This window comes from Corythoichthys intestinalis, chromosome 1 (genome assembly GCF_030265065.1).
Source record: "Corythoichthys intestinalis isolate RoL2023-P3 chromosome 1, ASM3026506v1, whole genome shotgun sequence".
NCBI lineage: Eukaryota > Metazoa > Chordata > Actinopteri > Syngnathiformes > Syngnathidae > Corythoichthys > Corythoichthys intestinalis.
The window spans coordinates 38,066,757-38,084,170 of NC_080395.1; the positions used below are offsets into that span (position 1 = coordinate 38,066,757).

The window sequence follows — 17,414 nt, forward strand, 5'->3', positions numbered from 1 at the left end:
GGTCATATTGCTAAATATTGTCGAGTAGAGGTGGAACCGACAAATATTACAACCCGTGGATTGCCTCAGGTAGTTACTACCCACAACCAAGTAGTGGAGCAGCCCCTCCCTGTGCAGCCACAGGGAAACTAATGCCCCCTGGTGTAGAGAGCCAAACACCAGGAGGGGCGGTCTCAGGCTCATATGACTCGATGTGTAATGACTTTGGCTCTGTATCAAAACTCATGGGCCGCTGTCCATTGGTTCAGGTGTCCATGGGGGGCAAATTGGTGGCATGCCTTCTGGACACCGGCTCCATGGTATCTACCATAACCGAAGAATTTTTCTTGGAAAACTTTAAAATAAGTAATGAATCACTTAAGCCTTGTAATTGGTTGCAGTTACGGGCTGCTAATGGATACGAGATTCCATACTCGGGCTACGTAGAATTGGATATAACTGTCCTAGGTAAGACCTTCCAGAATATGGGTATTCTGGTGGTACGTGATCAAGTTGACCCTTTCACCCGACGACTAAAGCAAGCAGTGCCAGGATTATTGGGGATGAATGTGATTCAAAGTTGCTATCGAGAGCTGTTCACTGACCTATCTTTAACATCAATTCAATCATCCAGGGGTACAGACAGAAAGAGCTGGCAGCAAGTGTTTACTACATGTCAATCCCTGGAGAGTCTTGGTAGTAAAGGGTACTTGGGTATGGCCAGAGTGCAGCATGGTGCGGTGCGCATTCCCCCAAGCTCCATGAAGTTTATCGCCCTTGTCTGCCCGAGTGCTGCTAAACTCTCCCTCCATTCGGTGCTATTGGAGCCTCCATTAGACCACGCCCAGTGGCCCATGGGCTTGTTGATATCCAAGGCACTAGTGTCGGTGAATAATGGGGTGGTGGCGGTGCCAGTGGTCAACGTGAGTTCACAGGAGGTGTGGTTACAACCACACACCCCTTTAGGAGGGCTTCATTTAGCTCAAGTGTGGTCAACAAAGCCTGCCCTAAGTATTGTGAAGGGCAGCGGTGGAGAAAGAATTACCACAGTTCAGTTAGCAGAGGCCCAGGCTACGCCTCCCATTGACTTTTCTACTCTATCGTGGCCTATGATATCAAGCGAGCAAGAGAACCAAGCAAAAGCCCTGTTACGGAAATACAGTGCTGTCTTCAGTCGGGGGGAAGGGGGCGTGGGGTGCACCACGGTGGTTGAGCGTCAAATTCCGCTCACAGATGACATCCCGATTCGACAGAGATACCGTCGACTGCCCCCGTCACAGTACGAACAAGTTAAGGCTCACATTCAGCAATTACTAGAGTCGGGAATTGTAAAACCCAGCTGTAGCCCGTACTCGTCACCTATCGTCATCGTGCAAAAGAAAGATGGTGATATGAGACTCTGTGTAGACTACCGCCTCTTGAACGCAAAGACGAGAAAGGATGCTTACCTATTACCTAGAATAGAAGAGTCCCTAGACGCACCGACGGGAGCAAAGTGGTTCTCCACTCTTGACTTCGCAAGCGGCTACAACCAAGTGCCAGTAGCAGAAGCGGATAAGGCAAAGACAGCATTTTGTACACCATTCGGACTCTTCGAATTCAATCGCATGCCCTTTGGCCTATGTAATGCACCCAGCACGTTCCAGAGGTTGATGGAGAGACTTTTTGGAGATCAAAGCCTTCAATCACTCCTTCTGTATTTAGACAATATTATTTTCTCCTCCTTCTTTGAAGAACATTTACAATGTCTAGAACTTGTTTTGACTCGCTTACAGAATAACCACCTAAAGTTGAAGCTGTCAAAATGTTATTTCTTCTGCAATGAAGCCAAATACCTAGGGCATGTAGTTTCTGCTGCAGGGGTAGCAACTGATCCGGATAAGGTTAAGGCAGTCGAGGAATGGAAGCAGCCAACAACTGCAAAAGAACTGAGATCATTCTTGGGCTTCGCCTCCTATTATCGTCGGTTTGTGGAGGGCTTTGCAAAGATGGCAGCACCATTGCACCGAGTGATCGCGACAGTGGAGGCCAAGGAAAGTAAAACCAAAGGCAAAACGTCCACGGTTAAGAGCCATTGGACTCCAGAATGTCAACAGAGCTTCCATACCTTAAAGGGGAAATGTGAACTAAGGTTGGCCAACCATGTTTTTGAATAATATCAATGGCTAAACAAATATAAGCATATTTTCATTATTTTTTTTAACGCAACCCTTCCAGATTCTTTGTTTAACCCCTAGCAACGCCCTTGACAACGAAAATGCTTTTCTTCGGCAATCTTCGGAAATCTTCGGAAATTACGTCACACCGGGAAGTGCGAGGGAAGTCCGCCATAGAACAGTATTGTTTGTTGCATTGCTTCTCGGTAAGATGCCACGGCGGTGTGTGGCGATGTTTTGTTCTCACTCAAACGAAAAGTTGTATGAGTGGCCAAAGGATAGCAGGGCACGTAAATGGACATCTTTTGTTCGCACGAAGCGAATGAATTTCATGCCATCATTGAGTAGTGTTCTCTGCTGCAAACACTTCAAAGATGTCTGCTTCCTGAACCGGTCTGCTTATGATCAAGGATTTGCCAAAAAGTAAGTGTGATTTTTGGATAGATGACTGATGACTTTGTCAAAGCAGAGCTGCCAACTGTTGTGGAATGAACAGTATAAGCTAGCGACGTTAGCCGAGGCTGTCCCCGATCATAGTTGTTGTTGTGTTAGCTAGGTTAAGCTAGTTTAAATTGTGCGTCATCTACGATCTTGCCCGAAAGGGTTAATCCACTGTCAATCGGGAAAGGGGTGTGGATGTGCACATAAGCGGGTCGGCGTCGCGGTAATTCACGGTCACGTTGCAGTAAGAGACACACACCGCCGGTGAGTTTGTTTATTTATTATTTATTTATTTGTATTTCTATTATGTATTTCCACCTTCAAGCTTCAAGCATTGCATTGCATTTGTACCGTTCGCAGTTTCTTTCACGGTGATCGCTTTGAAGCCTTCTAGTTTGTGTTTCGCCGCTTCGCGAGAGCCGCTGACAGGTGACAAGTGTTGCTTTTGATGTCTGGCAGCGAATCAGCGAGCGCTCAGGCCACGCAGTGAATCATGGGAAATGTCGTCTCGGGACAACACTGAAGTGGTGCTTTGTAATCTGTTCGCTTGTGTGAAAAAACTACATTTCCTCACGCCATTAGACGCCATTTTGTTTTCTTATTGTTGCCACAATAAAGTGGAGAAAGCCATCGGCGACTGTGATATAGTGGATAATATTTAGTTGTAATACGGGAGTTCAACAGTAGAGTGTACGCATGTCATTTAGATGTGTTATTGTTTGTGCCTTACTCCTTCACTAAAAGAGAGAAAAGTTGTTCAGAGTCACTTGGCAAGACGTTGAGTAAAGTTGTAAAAGCCAATAAAGGTGTCGTGTGGGTCACTCGGTCAAGATATAACAATGACTCATCTCCTTCTTTCCCCCCAACGTTTTTATATTATTATTTTATATGCACGAGGGCTGCCCGATCTGCCAAATGAACATGAAGTCTGATTATTATTTTTTTTAACAATGTCATCAGATAGACAAAAACATAAAATTATGTGCAAATATCTGCATTTTCAAATCATGAAAATAATAACAGCCTGTATCTTACCAATGTTGTAATCTCGATGGGTCTTATATCCATTCCATGTCAGGAAGTCTAGGCACATTGTTTGCATCCTGATTAGCGTCTGGCTAATAACATAAAATTCCAATCTCCTCTTCTTCCTCCAACTCTTCAAAAACTTGGATCTCCTCCCTTGCGCTTGATCTATCGCTTATATCGCTGTTTGAATCATTGTTTGAAGGGCTTTGTATGGCGGCCGTATGTATGGAGGTGCCATCGCGTTCCCGGTGTGACGTATCACTTCCGGGTTCGTCCCCTTTCAGGCTCGAACTTCGGAAACGCGATTATTTTGTCAAATATACAACATATAAATTATTTTTTCATGCTTTATTTGTTGGACAATGTTTAATTACTTTACTTGTGACCCTATTTGGCATGTGAAGAAATTACTTCACATTACTGCTTTAAAAGACAATCTTATCAAAACACCAGTTCTAGCTTATGCCGACTTCACCAAACCTTTCATCTTGGAAATCGACGCAAGCCATGCGGGACTGGGAGCAGTGCTCGCCCAAGATCATGACTACAGCGGAAGCCTATTGCTTTTGCCAGCAGAGGTCTGCGCCAGACTGAGAGAAATATGTCAAATTACAGCTCTCAGAAGCTAGAGCTGCTAGCCCTTAAGTGGGCGGTGACCAACAAGTTTAGGGAATATCTCCTAGGCTCAAAATTTGTGGTCTTCACAGACAACAACCCACTAAGCTATCTCCAGACAGCTAAATTGGGCGCGACAGAACATCGCCGGGCGTCGGAGCTGGCAATGTTCGACTTTGATATTAAGTATCGCCCAGGCACTGCTAATAAAAACGTGGATGCCCTTTCTAGGCTCCCTGATCCAGTTCCAATTTCGACGGTGGCCTCTGGCTTTGCTGTCTCTCCACGTCCCAATGGGCCTGTCAGACCTTCAACTGAAGTTGCCTGTCAAGAGACTACTGCCCTTCCACTATAGCAGAAAGTGGATCAACAAGCCCTGCAAATTAGGGACACAGTCATTGGACCTTTTCGGCATCTGTGGAGGAGAGGAACATTGCCAACTAAGGCGGAACGGATAAGCTTGCCACCACCGACCCAACGACTTCTGCGGGAGTGGCCAAGAATTCGTTGCCAGGATGGAGTACTGCACCGCAGCATCCGGTTGCCCGGAGACTGTAAAGAGACCCTTCAGCTCTTATTGCCACAATGTCTAAAGCAGGAAGTCTTAACCAGTCTTCATGATGATAAAGGGCACCAGGGCATTGAGCGTACCACTCAGCTCATTCGGGAGAAGTGTTTTTGGCCTGGCATGACTCTTGATATAGAAAACCATTGTCAGGAGTGTTGCTGTTGCCTGGTGGTGGAGCCAGCCATTGCCATAGAAAATGATGGTGGAGCGTGTCCAGGAAGTCCATGCACATCGGTCCTACCTGAACGAGTGGTAACAACTACCGGTCCAGTAGCAGATGTGGAACCAACTGCACCTCTGCAGACGACACCAGTTGAAAGCAAACAAACCTTTGTTTTTTGATTAAAGGAACTTTTATTGTGATTGAATGATTTTGACACAAATGTCCTACCCTTAATATGGCTCAAAAACAAACAAAAAGGATTACTTCAATCAAAGAAAACATTTTGAATGAAAAATAAAGTGTTCAAATGAGAATTTCTGAGTCTCAAATATTTTTTCACATTCAAATCTTTTTTCTACGACTGAATTTGTTTAAATTTTTGATTGAAGTGATTTTTCTTTTAAAAATATATATTTTTTTGTTTGAAGCAACTTATTTTTTGATTGAATAATAAAGACACAAATGTCCTTGCAAAAAATGTGGTAGATAGATAGAGCGAGTGAAGGGGCCCCTTCAGGGAACTCAGAAAGGGCTTTCACTGGCACTGTCGCACTTGTCGCTGCGACAGTGCAGTAAAGCTGTGTGTGCTAAATCTGTTGACCCTCTGTGGGCCCCTGCTGGCTGGGGGCCCTATGCAATTGCCTGATTTGCCTAATGGGACGCAACGCCTATGGGCAGAAGTAAGCTCTCCCAAGAGAGTCTGGCTGCAGCCCGCCTCTCTCAGTACCCTGCGCCGCTCGTCTCACGCAGACAGGAAGTGACGCAATATCGCAGCTCTCAGACCGGAAATGACAACATGAAACAGCGCTCGAGCTCCGAGCTTCCGGTTTTATCGTAATAGTTAGCGTCCATTCGAACGTAAATACTAGTTTACTTTTCTTTTCGCACGTCTTTTATTTTCGGTTTCAGCATCACTCATTATTATTTAAATAATAATTTATTTCCATGCTCCTTAAATTGATTTGGTGAAATCGGGAGATTAACTCTTTAAGCGCGGTCAGTTTGTTAAAGCCTGGTGATTTTACCAAAATGAAAAACATGGTTACAGTACATCAAAATTAAAATACACACTACTGTAATAAAGGTTTAATTGGTGACTGAAAGATCGCATGTGACCTATCACAGTGTGTACTTTAGTTTGTCAATTGTAAAATATACTCCAATTGAGAATTATTAGAAATTGCTGTCATCCTTACATTTTTATGAACGGACACATTAATATAGCTTCATTACAATTTAATGTATCAAAAACGTAATATTCTCTCCATGTTGCAACCAAACCAATTTTGTCTTTCATTTTGCTACTTAAATTCATTCATGTGAGTGAAGATCCTAATTAACTAATTCAGAAACTATATTAAACTTTCTGCTCCAGGAAAGGCACCTTTATTTCAAACAGAAATGACAAAATAGTTGTCATGTGTTAGTTGTTTTTTTCTTTTATCCCAGACAATAGTTGTAGGTTGTTTTAATTACCTGACATTTTTCGGCAAGCACTCCCGCCTTCATCACAGGTAATTAAAACTACCTACAACTAACATCTGGGATAAAAGAAAAAAAACAACTAATTTATAAGTGTAGAAAAATGAACTCAATACAACCAGTTCTAATGTGGTAAACTTTATTTTTTTAGTTTTATTATTTTTTTATTATTATTGAGAGAATACCAGATATTTTCTTTGGTCAACAATCTCCTCAAAAAAGGTAAATCCATCTTCCAGATGGTTGAAACAGAACTTGAATGGCTCCAAGACATTGTAGTTCGTGCTCATCCTCTTCCATCTGCAGGATGCTTGGGAACTCCTACTGCATTACTGCATTAAACCCCCCCCCCCACAGCCCTGTCCGAGGCTTTTGTGCAGTCTTGCACAGTCCTTTTACCAAAACTGTTCATTGGAAAAGAGAAAGAAAAGAGCTATTTGAATATTACATAAGTAAAATAAAAATGATGCTTTGTTAATTTTATACTTGATTTTTCTTTTCAGGCATTGCATTAAACTAGGTATATAAACAATCTTACCATTTTTTTCCCGTCATATCTTTTTGGAGTGGGCCACCACTAACTTGAAGGAGCTGTGGTTGCACCTCTTCCTAAAAATAAATCAGTGAATAAAGGGGGACATGTTCAAAAGTGCGTCAGAGTAATGGACACTAAAAAGTCTTTAAAAGCTGACCTCAGCAATCATATTCAAATTTCACTTCTGTAGCTGATAGACTGGTGGCACTTCACCCTGCAGTAATGCTTTTGCCTTATCTGTCCAATGGGCAAACTCTTTCCTGTGGCTCACCTAAGTTGAAAAAATACAAAAATAAGTATTCGACATTTTCCAACAAAGAATTAAGGTATTGTGCACCTACTTTCCTATGAATGCCATATCAACAGTTTCAAAGACTTATACCATGCACCCAAGTTTGAAATTGTCCGCTAGCAATATACACCACCACTTCCTCAGAGTTGGCATATCAGTCTATCAAAAATTAAAAACAAGTGTAAATAAAGAATAACGACAAGGATATTTTGTAGCCCAATTTGAATGATTCGGTGAACTTCATTTTACAATGGTTAAACTCAAAGAGAGCATCCAGAACAGTGCAAAGAGCATACTACAAATGGATAAATGAATACAAATATAACAGAGGACAAAATTGGACAGTTAAACTCACCATCAACATGAAGATGCCACAGTCCTTCCCCTATGGCTGTCCCGAAAAACCCTAACGTAAGAATTTAACAGAGTCACTTCCTTCAAGTTTTGAATCAATGAATATACACACTTTTACAAATACCTCTATTTCACTTCCAATCCTCTCTTTCCATGTCCCCCTGTTGATTGACTGTCAACGTTTTCTGCAATTGAAAATATAGGTTTATATTAAATACAGTAGTTAAACAATTACAAACGTGTTTCCATGCATAAGAACACCAACCAGTCAGGTTTAAATGATTCATGCAAACAAAACAAGGGCGTAGGTTTGCATAGGGACGGTAGGGACATAACACGACCAACTTTTCAGGATGCTAAAGTTGTCCCCACCAACTTTTGAGCAACCTTATTTGCATTATATTCGTCCCTACCAATGTTGAGACCGGGCCAACGCCCTTGAAACAAAACATTCGCAATTTTAGAGTGGCATTTTAGAATTTTGCTTCAAATGATTGGATTAATCATCTGGAGTGCAATTCTGCTTTAATTGAAGGGGCAACATAAAAGGATCGACTGGAACATACCTTCAAAACCAAACAAGGCTATTCTGGATCATCATGGAAACGCCATGCCAATATGAATGGTTACTGAATTTCATTAGAGATAACAATAGTTCTCTGATCTCAAGATTGGATCTGTTTTTCTTCCCACAAATAATTGGAATTTGGATCATTTAATTTGTTATGATTTGACTGTTCTTTGAAAATGAACCAATGCTCCAAGTTGTAGTTGTTACTAATCAGCCTTACAGGCAAATGCATGTGTGGGTCACATCCTGTAGGCTTTCACTATGTTGCAACAACATAGGGGTCAGCCACAAATATGGTCCTTCCCTGAAAAATACATAATCTATACACACGGACATATGTTATATAAATACAAACGTACGCAGACACCTACATGAGCCCATACAAGCATTCTGTAGGCTACATAGTTAAAATAATACCCTACACACGCCAAAAAACACTTTTTTATACCTTTGAATGAGCTACTTGTTAGACAAGTTATAAATATGCATTTCATATCTGCAAAAAAACAAACACAAAAAGTTACATTTTACTTAATTGTACAGGTGACATTATGTTCTTTAGAGAAACTAAATCCTCAAAATTCACAGTTGATTCCATTTCATTGTTCAGGCCAACGTTCCAAAAGTCAGCACGTGTCAATCAAACTTTCTTTTTTTAGACAATCAACACCATTTCTGGCCTCTTTATATTCAAGATTTGCATAAGCTAATGAGAATGTTGATTGGTTAAATAAACAAAGAGTAAATAATCAATTATGTCCAATTGTTAACTAATATAAGGAATAATAAGCCTATCCAGATTTCCACTGAGCACAACATTTGTCTCAGACATAAAAACATACCAGCCGTTCCTGGGCAGGATGAGTTTGAACCGTCCATGAAACTCGGCATGGTCTTATATTGTCACCATTGGTCCTGTCTGCACAGTGGGTTTTACAGTGTTCGATGTCTATCGAAAAAAGTGTTCAGCACAGTCCAAAATCTAAAGTACATTACTATTTATGCTACTTACTTCCATTTGGATCTGTGTGACATCCCTGTATCTGCATGGGAAGACTACCATTTGGGGGTCGTGATTTAGTTTCTTCCCAATGGGGTGGTGATCTTGCAGCTAGTAAAAAAAAACAAAATAATGAAAAAATATATAGCTAAGCAGAGTAACAATATCAAGAAAAAATTACAACCTTGTCCTATTTGGATCATGTGACAACATTCAAACTACAAAGGACCAGACAAAACAAATGAAGGCAAAACAACAATACCATACAACAACAAAAACAGCGAGCTGCGAATTGCAGGCATGTACATAATGAAAAATAAGAGTGCAATATAATGAAAACTACACAAAGAAGACTGTTCATTGTGAAAAAAAAATGTAAAAAGCATTAGCAGCATTAGCTAATTCGCTGCTGAATTCATCAGTACGTATTAAACAATATAGGTAGAGCAAAGTCGCATGCAGTTAGTAAAGGAAGACATTATTTAAATTGCATTAAGAATACTAGATATAAGTAGGGTCTTTTCAACTCAGAATAAACACTTCATATTTTCACCGCAAGTGTTGTTTAACTATTTAACATTTTTAAACATGCATACGCTTTTAAAAACTTTTTTTCAGTGCGGCCACTTACCGTGTTTTTTTCGCGAGAGGTGAAATAACGTAACTTGTTTTCGTCGCAAGGGTTGACGACATTTCCGGTCTGAGGGGACTGAGAGCTGCGGTGTTGCGTCATTTCCTGTCTGCGGGATGGGTACTGAGAAGAGCGGCGCAGGGTACTGAGAGAGGCGGGCTGCAGCCAGACTCCTCTCGAAGTAAGGCATATTGTCCTCATGAGTCAATGTTGCTAATCAATTTGAATGTATTATCATTTATTGATTTTATTAAATTTCATTTTTCAATATCAAATGGTCAAAAATGTACCTTGAGTATATTTTTACAGTTTGGATGTGACTTTTTGTTGTTTTTTAATTCAGGCAAATTAATGCGCTTTATTGTAAGTTGATCTATATTACTTTTTTCTCTTTAATATTAAAACGTACAAAATGGTATACAGATGTGTACTTAAATAATTTTATACACGAGACGAAACCTTTACGTCTTCCTGTGGGGGGGGAGTGTAAAAGAAAAATGATTTACCTTTTGGTCACTTTCAGTCCGCTGCCTCCTGGTGGCGTACTGGGGAAAAAGCCTCACGTATGACGTAACATCAAATACGCCCCCCTCCCCGTGTGCCGGAAAATGGGACATGCGCGGTGTCACTTCCTACACCGTCCGTGCTCTTTTCCTCGGTTAGTCTCTTCAATAGCGGCTTTTCGCTTTCACACGTGTAGCCTTTCCTATGTGAATCTCCCTCTCCTGAATCCGTGTGTAAGCTCATTTCGTTGCGAGAATTATATGCGTGATTGTAATGTCATCATCAGTTCTATCGTGCTTACTGCGTGTTGCTATTTGTATGACGGGGGGACAAATATTGCGCCGTGCAAGTTTAGCCGGCTCTTGTCGGCTAGCCGATGAGCATCCACTTTTTGTTGTTGTGTTGCTAACGCTAGCTAGCTAACAACCGTAAAACGGGCATGAGTTAATTCGCTGAGTTGTACCTATAAAGTTGGATGAAATGTTCATTGCGTGCCATCCTCTCTCTAGGTGTGAAGCCAGAGAAACCGGCAAGCATGGGGGCTTATCTGTCGCAACCGAACACGACCAAGACCTCTTGTGATGGCGGCAACAGCACCATGAGCTACGGCTTCTCTGCTATGCAGGGCTGGCGAGTTTCCATGGAGGTGAGCGCCCAATGAAAGGCAACCTTGGCCACAGCGCCACAATTGAGTTTTCGATTTCAATTCTAGATTAGCTCAGGTAATTTTTGTTTTCCCCCCCAACTTTTTTTTTTTTTTTTTTTTTTTTAATTATTATTAAAGTATTTATTTGACTATTAGGAAAATAAATTTGCAGAGAGCGGTGCGCTGCAACAAGAAATAACTAACATGCAAAGTTTTGAAGCCGATAATCAATGGACCGTATGCACGGCAATTTAATAGCACTTCCGGTGCAAAGGTTAGGTAGAGAGTGACGTCTCGATCATATATTTTTGCATGCGAGTCCAAGTCAGTCACCTGATTTTGAGATGTGCCGACACTGAGTGCAGATGCAATGCCTCGGAAATGTATCAAGGAGGGCAAAAGATTAAAATTCCCCTTTTCTTTGCAAAACAGTCGTGTGGCATAAAACAAAGTTACATAAAATTACTTTTTTGTTTTACCTAAATAAACGCACATATATATCTATATGGCGGAAAACACTCAGGTGACTTCAAGTTCCGCTCTGAGACCCCCAATTTAGCCAACTTTCAAAATTGTCCGATATGCATGTGTGATACATCATTGGAAAGTTTAAAATCTCAATTTTCTGGGGGAAGAAAAATTTTGAACAGGAGGACATTTTTTTTTGTTTTTTTAGCAAAACAGCAAAACCCTATCTGGAGGTGAGAGCACGTGAGAGCAGAATTACAGACGCAATGATTTTAAGGAGATATTATTGCGTACTTACCTTGTTTCGATCCAAAAACTCCATGTTAGCATGTATCACTGAGTGTCAAGACACAGCTGTGAATGGACACAGTTGGATTTTTTGGGGATTTTATGGGTGAAACATGGTAATATAACAAGGGTCGGATGCAGAAATCGCAGACATCAAGGAGTGGTCGAGATTTTCTTTTTCATTACCCTTTTAAACTTTTTTTTTTTTTTTTTTTTTTTTACTATTTTTTTTTTTTTTTTGGATCGATTATTTATCATCTAACATATCGGAGAAAATGCAACAGTAACAAAAAAAAAATACAATTAAGCGATAGTTATGAGGTAGATATCCGTGACTTTATTACAGACGCCATTTTTTTCATTGTGACATAATTTGTTTAAAAGTTTAAAATATGTGAGTAAATCATTTTTAAAGTCGTTTTTTTTTTTTTCAAACAAAATATGAGATCTCAATGATTCTAAGCTAAAAACGACAGACATTTTGAATAATAAATATAATTAATTACCTTCATTTTATGGCTGGGTTGAAACAAAAGCGGTTGCGCTACGTCTGTAAACAGGGGTTTTCAGGGTAAAACGGACAAATTCAAATTAGTTCGGGGGCTTAATGCGCCATGAATCTGCTATGGCAGCATATAGACATATTTTTCTATCAAACACAACAGTTGTTTTGGCTTAAGATACAGCAGTTTATTTTAAAGAGGAGTGCAAGAGCAGAAACTGCTTTTTCAGTCTTGTCTGTGTTTTTCGCCATATATATATATATATATATATATATATATATATATATATATATATATACTAGAGCTGGGAATCTTTGGGCACCTAACGATTCGATTACGATTACAATTCAGAGGCTCTGATTCGATTATAAAACGATTATTGATGCACCCCCCTCCTTTTTTTTTTTTTTTAATGTTTTGTACTTTAGTTCCAAAATTGTTCAAAAATACTCTCAGGCTAAACCAAACTACTATTTCAGTATCAAGTAAACATATAGCAGTAAAAATATATACAAAAATAACAGTAAATAAAAAACTCCAGTCCCCATTCTATATCAGCAGCTTTAAACTACATTCAATTAATTTAATGTTGTGAATCAACCGTTAAAGTTGTTAAAATTGCTGCCATTATTCCTTAATTTCCCTTTTGTCTACTTTCGACATGTGAAAGTTTTAAAACTATTTTAAAGATAGATTCAAGTCAATATTTTCCGATTTAGGAGTATTTTAGATTAAAAGTTCATTAGGTTTGCTTGGAAGGTTCGCTACAACAGCCTTGCAGGGAAGTGTACTGCTTTAAGATGGCGGCCGTTTACTACGTCCGCATCTAGCTTTTTGTAGATGTGCTGCTAACGCTACCGAATCTATATTGCATCTAGTCCTATATAAATGATATCTACCGTAACATTATGTGGATGTAATTTGTAGCAGCTTTTCGGCAGCAGTCAGGTATGTTGTTGTGTTTTTTTTAATCTCGTGGCATGAGTTGAGCTAGAGCCGTGAGTTGAGCATTGGCATTTCCCGAGGAGCCGGGTAATGAGAAGCATGATGTTTAGCTACTCTCGCTCCGTTCCACATTGTCCCCAAGGCCGCGCGGCGCGCTGAGTGTGTTGTACTTCCGCTTTACTTGGCATATTTCAATAATCAGAATTTGGATGCTTGTGAATCATTGTCAAATCTTCCACGGCCGAATCGCGAATAATCTAAGAATCGGAAATTTTGCACACCTCTAATATATACCGTATTGGCCCGAATAGAAGACGGCCCTGATTATAAGACGACCCCCTCTTTTTCAAGACTCAAGTATGAAAAAACTTTTTGAACGCCAAGTTAATTTTTATACAGAAAATAATTACAGTACATCCGAAACAAATGATTATAACAATATATTTCAGAGAAAAAGCATGTTATTTTGCCTCATTCAAATCTTAATATATGAACATTTAAATATGTAAACTAAAGTGCAATCACATTCGTAAATGAATGGCTTCTGGTTTTTGAAATGTAAATCAACCAATCTATTGTGATAAAACAACAAAATTGCAATAACTGCATTAACCATCAAAGTGAAGTCTAAATGTAACTGTAGTCTTGAAACAAAACTGAATAAGGAAACACATTGCAATGTAATAATGCAAACTGGTTAAACTAAAAAGAGTAGCAGAGCTCTGTCATGACAGAACACCGCTTCAATGATATCTGGCGCCATCTAGCGTCGTGAATGGGGAGAGTAGCTGAGATCTGTCATGACAGAACATCGCTTCAATGATATCTGGCGCCATCTAGCGTCGTGAATGGGTATAATGTCTAGACCGCAAATATAAGACGACCCCCTTCTTTTTCAGTGTTATTTCAATGCAAAAAACAGTCTTATATTCGGGCCAATACGATATATATATATATATATGTTAAAAAGTTGGTCATCCAATGTGACAAATTAAGATATCTTAGTTGTGATTTCCTTGATGTTTCTCCCCAACTTTGTTCTGCAAAGTTTGTTTCAGTAGTATGTAGAGCTGAAACGAGTACTCGAGCAACTCGAGTAACTCGAGTTTAAAAACTGATCCGAGTATTTTTTTTCACCTTGAGTAATCGTTTATTTTGACAGCTCTAAGCATCACGTTTTGCTTGGAGTACTTTTAATGCGGGACAACGCGCTGTCACGTGCGGAGAGGAAGAAGGAAAAAATTAAAAAAACTTACTGCAGCCGACAGCCGCCACAAACGACGCCGACGTTGCTAAATACTAGCCCACACGATGCTACGTTGGTACAAGTAGCGTCTGTTAAGTCTCATAGAGATCACATATATGTTAAACTAGATGCGCAATGACAGACTCGGCCGCGTCTGGGCAGCGTTAGTAAACAGCCGCCATCTTAAAGCAGTAGAGCACTAAGCGCTAATAAAGAGCGCTAAGCGCTAATAAATAAGATTAACGTTACTGTCGCTACTAGCTCACGTAACGTTAGCCCTGCGGAGGGCTAGGTTTCAATTAATTATGACCACTGTCGATGCGTGGCTAACGTGTCTTACATACAGGCTTTAACATAACATAGCATTGTGGAGTGATGAGGGTGTAAAATAAAAACTTAATCATGCTAACTATCAATTTTAGCTCAGTAGTCATTGCTGGATAAAACACCAAGTAGCACTGGTCCCTAATTTGCTCCAGTACAGCCTGTATCATACATTTATTTTGAACACTGCAAAAACTCAAAATCCTATCAGGACTTACAGTTTAGACTAACTTAAAACTTAACTAGAACTTAAAAATGGCTTGACACAAAGAGAAATTCAATTGAAACACGTGGGAAAAAAATCCTAACTTTTAAGTGATGTGTGTTATCAAGCGTAACGGCATTTTTAGGTAAGATTTTTTTTAATAAGATCTAAAAGTTTTTTGAGTGAAAGCAGTGAATTAAGTCTTTTTTTAAAATTCTAGTTACATCTGAGATGCAATTGTTGGCTGTTTTCAACAATATACATCGAAAATGAAGACATTGATTGACTGAAAATGGTTCAAGATTAGATGAAATGTCTTGTTTTCTCATGTATATTTATAATTGCTCTTCACCTAAAAATATATTTGTTTTATCCGATTACTCGATTAATCGATAGAATTTTCAGTCGATTACTCGATTACTAAAATATTCGATAGCTGCAGCCCTAGTAGTATGTATGTACAGTGGGGAGAACAAGTATTTGATACACTCACAATGGGAAAACCCATTGGCAGTGGGAAAACCCACAATGGGTATAATGTCTAGACCGCTAATATAAGACGACCCCCTCTTTTTCAGTGTTCTTTCAATGCAAAAAACAGTCTTATATTCGGGCCAATACGATATATATATATATATATATATATATATATATATATATATATATATATATTAAAAAGTTGGTCATCCAATGTGACAAATTAAGATATCTTAGTTGTGATTTCCTTGATGTTTTTCCCCAACTTTGTTCTGCAAAGTTTGTTTCAGTAGTATGTATGTACAAAGGGGAGAACAAGTATTTGATACACTCACAATGGGAAAACCCATTGGCAATGTATCAAATACTTGTTCTCCCCACTGTATGTATCTATCTTTTTTATTATTAATAATATAATTATATAAAATTGTGTGTGTGTATACACACAGTGGTGGAACAAATCAGATTGGGGACCAGGGCCCCTAAACCAAAATCTTAAAGCTCTCCAAGACCCCTATTCATAAAACCAAAAAAATTCAAAGCATTTTAGCATCGTGGATTGTGACCACATAATTTTGAAACCCACTTTAACTATTTAAACTAATCTGAGCATATTAAACTAGTAGCCTACCCAGATAGCAGACCGACGTTGAAAAGATGTTGGATCAACATTCCACTGTCGGTCTTATATCGTCGAATCAACGTCACTTTTGCACCCTCAATTAAAGTTGTTTCAACGTTGAAATACTTAAAAAAAAAAAAAAAAACTAAACGCAATTTTGATCATTAATCATATTGGAACAACGCTGAATCAATTATGTTTTCGGACAAAACGCCAGCTCATTTATAATTCAATGAATACTATTATTCTTGTTTAATTTTCATTTCAGTCGCATTTGACAGCCAAAAATAGTGTATACGTATCTTCCAAATCACAGCATATTAACATTTCTAACCTGGATTTTTTTTTTTTTTTACCTGCTAAAGTATTGCTAAATGTTATAATTATTTAAAAATAGAACCATAAAGCTCTTGTTTGAATTTATGTAACATGACTGCAGCATTTTGGGAAGGGGGTCATAATAATGTGTCTTTTACTAAAATGCCCACAGTCACAACTCTATGAAGGATGCAGGTTTTAATAAAGGTTGTAGGTGGGCTAGTAATATGAATCGAAGGTCATTGGTTTTTATCAAATACTTATTTTTGTCAAAATTAATGCAGTTATAGAAAAGCGGATCAGTGCTGGTCTTGACAAAAAATCCTGGGACCGGCCAGTACGGATAAGACCAAGACGTTTCAAGTTTGGTTTTGGACCAAAACTGTGTTGGGTGTTATATATTAGAGGAGTTCCAAAAAATCGATTATTACATGCATCGCGATTCGACACGTGACGATTCGATTACGATTCATAAAGGTTAAAAAACGATTATTTTCACTCCTAACAACGCTCGTAGCGAAACGAAATTCAAGACACGTCTGCGGCCCGGACACCGTTAACGGACGCACACACAACGTTATGATGGATGCTCCCAGTTACTGGAAGATAGATTTACTCCTTTTTAAAAGACTGGAAAATAAATTTGTGTATATGGCAGGCAGGACCAGAAGCCGGTCGCGCTTTTGTGCGCATTTTTAGAGCGAGAGGGGAAGAGAGATAGTTCTTTGCTCGTTGCTCCTTGCCTTTCAGATGACCAGCTGTAGTTTTAAGGCATTTCAATTAAAAAAAATATCCTGAGTGTGTTGCTAAGACCCGTGTGCATCTATAAGAGGTGAGTACAAGAACCCTCTTGTACTGTTTAGCCTTTATTGTTGTTGTTTTTGAGATGTTAATAGTTAGCGCCGAGCGCTAAGCTAATGAGCTAATTCGCTAACGTGTATTTCATATGCAGAACTTGTAAAACCATGATAAAGTACAGTGGTAACACTACAAACATGCGAAATAGAAAGAGAAGAAAGTGCGCGCGCTGTAATGAGTGTGAGTGTAGCAGT

The 17,414-nt window shown here is 39.3% G+C and overlaps 2 protein-coding genes across 24 annotated transcripts in view; one reads left to right on the top strand and one right to left on the bottom strand.

Moving 5' to 3' along the window:
- The window catches only part of fam120b (family with sequence similarity 120 member B), a 145,805-nt gene extending 135,814 nt beyond the window's left edge, over nt 1-9,991 (bottom strand). For 8 of the 17 annotated variants that reach the window (XR_009060879.1, XR_009060916.1, XR_009060883.1 and 5 more), the window contains exons 1-9: nt 9,817-9,991; nt 9,198-9,296; nt 9,028-9,134; nt 7,739-7,799; nt 7,616-7,666; nt 7,351-7,419; nt 7,126-7,239; nt 6,972-7,042; nt 6,619-6,837 (exon numbers count right to left, since the gene is read on the bottom strand). The gene's annotated coding sequence lies outside the window, so the exon portion shown is untranslated. Of the gene's footprint in view, nt 1-6,618; nt 6,838-6,971; nt 7,043-7,125; nt 7,240-7,309; nt 7,420-7,615; nt 7,667-7,738; nt 7,800-8,405; nt 8,623-9,027; nt 9,135-9,197; nt 9,297-9,369; nt 9,404-9,816 lie in introns of those variants that run through there. The other 9 variants (XR_009060904.1, XR_009060873.1, XR_009060899.1 and 6 more) reach the window with 9 other exon arrangements.
- ppm1g (protein phosphatase, Mg2+/Mn2+ dependent, 1G) overlaps nt 1-17,414 on the top strand; it is a 46,997-nt gene that overhangs the window by 15,400 nt on the left and 14,183 nt on the right. For 3 of the 7 annotated variants that reach the window (XM_057818330.1, XM_057818396.1, XM_057818656.1), the window contains one exon: nt 10,830-10,966. In XM_057818330.1, the coding sequence (XP_057674313.1) occupies nt 10,830-10,966 (137 nt within the window). Of the gene's footprint in view, nt 1-9,716; nt 9,998-10,424; nt 10,554-10,829; nt 10,967-17,414 lie in introns of those variants that run through there. The other 4 variants (XM_057818737.1, XM_057818571.1, XM_057818479.1 and 1 more) reach the window with 4 other exon arrangements.